General features: G+C 32.7%; 1 protein-coding gene across 1 annotated transcript; it reads right to left on the reverse strand.

Moving 5' to 3' along the window:
- Positions 1-1,712: 1,712 nt before the first annotated feature.
- LOC124888879 lies at positions 1,713-3,002 on the reverse strand. Its single transcript, XM_047400166.1, has 2 exons — positions 2,301-3,002; positions 1,713-1,925 (listed from the first exon to the last, which is right to left on the reverse strand). Exons 1-2 carry the CDS (start codon positions 3,000-3,002, stop codon positions 1,713-1,715), a joined length of 915 nt encoding a protein of 304 aa, XP_047256122.1.
- Between the last annotated feature and the right edge of the window lie 1,102 nt (positions 3,003-4,104).

Raw genomic sequence — 4,104 nt, forward strand, 5'->3', positions numbered from 1 at the left:
ATATTCACAGAACAATGGAAAAGTTGGCAATGCTTAATTTTTTCTATGTTTTATGAGGATCTCAACACCTCATATCATAACTATAACCCGGAAAAGAAAGGAAAAATAAGTATTGTACTATATAACATTTTTATATTTCGTGGATATATTTGTCAAAAAATATTCTGTCTTGAAATTACCTGACCACACTCATTGAACTTGATTTTGAAAAATGATCCTCTAATTTGATGTTATTGAAACAGAGCATTCAATTTACAATATTAGTATCTGATTTTGAACTATTACTTTTCATGTGTAGAGATCAATTATATTAGTGAATGCAACTGAAATGATTAATATTTTAAATATTATCTGCGAATCGGGTAGGAATACTAGTTTTTATTAAATCAAATTAAATATTACTTAAGAAATAATCTTAGCATAATTATACAAATATAATTAATATCATCAATGTTAATACCATATCAATGATACACCATATTAAACATTAATTTTCTATAGAAAATCACCCTTGAAAATATATCGCTCATCCATTATTTTACAACACCCGACATCACCACTGCTGTCTCTCTTCACCTGTGACTTTCTCCCACACAAGCCATCATTTCTCCATTTTAAAGCTTCGAAAGGTGAAATTTCTTCTTCTTTTAATCGCCTCTTTTTCTCCATCGAGCATGAACAACCCAACCTATGTTCCCACCCTCTAAACAGTTATGTTTCTTTGTTTTTCCCTTCTCCTTTTTGTTTGGTGTTGACTGTGTGCTTAAGTTGTCAATGAGCTACCATTCCCACCACTTTATGGATTTTGGGAGGTTAATCCATAACTCTAGAGTATTAAAACTTGCAAAGAAAACCTATACAATCTAAGTGGTTGATTAATTGCCAGAACATATTCTTTTAAGGCTTATGAAGTCTGAGTAGCAACCTGTTATGAATGGACCGTGATCGTATTAGCAAAGCAACCCAATACCATACTAAACGGTTATGTGTGAAATCCAGGTTGATATATAGCATGCCTTTCATTCCATTTGAAATCATGGAAGTATGTGAACACCAAGTTACTGGTTCAACTTGATTGTTATTAATGTAAAGAAAGGGAAGTTTAACACTCTTCCCAACAGCATTAACTCCCACCAAATATACCAGAACAAAAGAACGATTGTAGGAAATAACTTTAAATCATCTTTATTTCTGATAAAATGTACTCTAAGATTTTTGGGAAGTTGAGGGGAAACTAATTCTCTAATGCTAGAAATAACTTCTACCAAGAAATTATGAAAGTTATCAAGGATAGTGGCCTTAAATTCTCTATTCAAAATCCACACCATATTGTGTGTTACTAATAAAATCAATCCATCTAGTCACCAAAATGGCATCCTAATGGCTCACAAAAATAGGCCATGTTTTTCTTCGTTCCAAAATAAATTTATTTGCAGTGCGATCAACTACAAGGAAATCATTCTCTAGTAAGCCAACTAACCTTTCACCATAAGCTCCTTTCCTGTCCCATGCAATAGTAGCATCAACATATATGTCAACCAGAGGCGGATCCAGGATCCGAACTCACCGGGTGCCAAGTAATTCAATCAGATTATTTATCTTTTCGGTCTATAGGACAATTAACAAATCAATCAATAATAAAAGAACAATAATAAAATGACCAAACTTAAAGCTTTTAATAATATTACTAATATTATAATATCCATAATTCATTACAATTGCCCACAACGAGTTTTCATATTCTGAAAACGATCAACAATGACATCATTACTTACATTTGCAAATACATCACGCTCTATGTAACATCCTAAACAATCATTTAAATATTGATCACCAATACTATTTCGCACTTCATTTCTTATGTGCTTCATGGAAGAGAATGCTCTTTCAACAGTTGCCGTAGCGACGGGTAAAATCAAAATCAACTTCACAAGTAAATAAACAAGTGAATAAGTCTCCACAAGATTTGCCTCAACTAATGTCTTTGCCAAATCATGAATTCCTTGCAAGTTGGAGAACTTGGAATTACCACCTCGCATATGAATTATGAAGGCATCAAGTTGGTAACTCAAATCTCGAAGCATCAGCAAACTCATTTGGATAATACTTTCCTAAAGTCATGATTCTACCTTTGTCAAAGTTAGAAAAAGAATTTACAGGATTCAAGCTACCCATCCCAAGAAGCAAATCACTACTCACTACATCAAAACACTCATTAAGCTCTTGAAGTTGCACATGAATGACCGCACAAAAGATTTCAACACGCAAGTGGTGCGAATAAAAAACATCTAAATACTTACGCTTGACTTTACGGGAAAATAAGGCTCATCTAATTTGGGAATCAAGATATCATGTGAATCACAAAATGAAGAAACATCATTTAACAAAGATTCCCACTCATTCTCTCTCATATCTTGCAATCTTTTCTTTGAGATGTTAAGAAACTCCACGACATTAACAATATCTTGATTTTTTTTTTGTAAAATCTTGGTCAACTCATTTGACATGGCCAACACTTTCAACATCAAGTGAAGCATAAAAACAAATTTGAATGTTTTAACCTTTGTCAAAAGATATTCCGCTTGATTTCTATAACTTGAAGTAGAACCTTCAATTTCAATCACTCCAAGCACATGAATAATGGATGAAAAAATAACTAGAAAGTTATCCAATGTTTTGAAATATAATCCCCAATGAGTATCACCCGGTCTTTGAAGCCCACACTCTTGATTTAATCCTTGTTCGGTATGAGCTTCACCGGACTCAAGTAATTGCTTCAAATTTTTGACTTGGTGATGATGAAGTAAATCTCGACGTTTAAAAGATCGTCCAACTACATTCAACACATTAGTAACATGATAAAAAAAGTCTTCAACTTCCACATGTTTTTTAGCAATAGCTACAAGTGTTAGTTGCAATTGATGTGCAAAATAATGAATATAGTACGCCAAAGGACTATCTTTCATAATTAAAGTTTTGAGACCATTTATCTCTCCCTTCATATTAGTATATCCATCATAACCTTACCCACGTATTTTGGATGGACTTAGTAAATGATCAGAAAGCAAAGAATAAATTTCTTTTTTTAATGAGCAAGCCGATGTATCACTAACATGGACATGATCGATAAATCGTTCCACTACTTCACCCTTTTTATCAACATATCTCAAAACAAGGGCCATTTGTTCTTTGTGTGAGATGTCTTTGGATTCATCAACTAATGTACCAAAATAATCTCCATTCAAGTACGCAATTATAACTTTCAATGTTTCTTTAGCACAAGCATTGACAATATCCTTTAGGATCATAGGATAAGTCAAAGTAACATTTTGTAGAGCTTTTTCTAATATCACTTTTTCCACATCCGAATGGTTGTCTCTATACCACCGCAAAAATCCTAAAAAGTATCCTTGATTACTTGAAGATTCACTTTCGTCATGACCTCGAAAAGGCAATCCATAATACAAAAAAAGTCTTTGCTACATTAATTGAAGCTTCCAAACGCATTCGGTACTCACTTTTTGACTTTTTAGAATATTTGTCAAGAACAACTTGAATTGATTGACGATGATTTGATAAATCTAGCATCTTATTGTAACATTTGTGGTAAACACTATTAACTTTACCGACATGCAAAAGAAATCTTTCAAGAGCCTTATTCCAACTCCTAAAACCCTTTGATGCATAAAAATCACCCGTAATTTCATGAACAAATTTATTTTTGAATAAATAAAAACAAAGAAAATATGCGGCATCTTTCTCCACACTATACCCCAACCAAGTTGAATGTGAACCTTTAAACCAACTTGAAGAAAATTGATGCATTCTACCTCCTATTTCACTTGAAAGATATGGTTTCAAGATAGGTTGATAAGACCCTTTTTCAATATAATATTTCCTCACTTCATCTCGTATTCAAGGATCATAATCAAAAATAGGTCTTCTTTCTCCTGAATCGACTTTAAGTGGACCCAAATCAAGGTATGCTATAAGACAATAATGATTGACGTTGACATTACTAGAACTAGATTGAGAATAATTAAGCTTCTTGAAAAAATTCTCCAAATCAATTCACAAAATTAGAACACTTTCTTCGAAATCAAG

Source organism: Capsicum annuum, chromosome 11 (assembly GCF_002878395.1).
Source record: "Capsicum annuum cultivar UCD-10X-F1 chromosome 11, UCD10Xv1.1, whole genome shotgun sequence".
Classification (NCBI taxonomy): domain Eukaryota; kingdom Viridiplantae; phylum Streptophyta; class Magnoliopsida; order Solanales; family Solanaceae; genus Capsicum; species Capsicum annuum.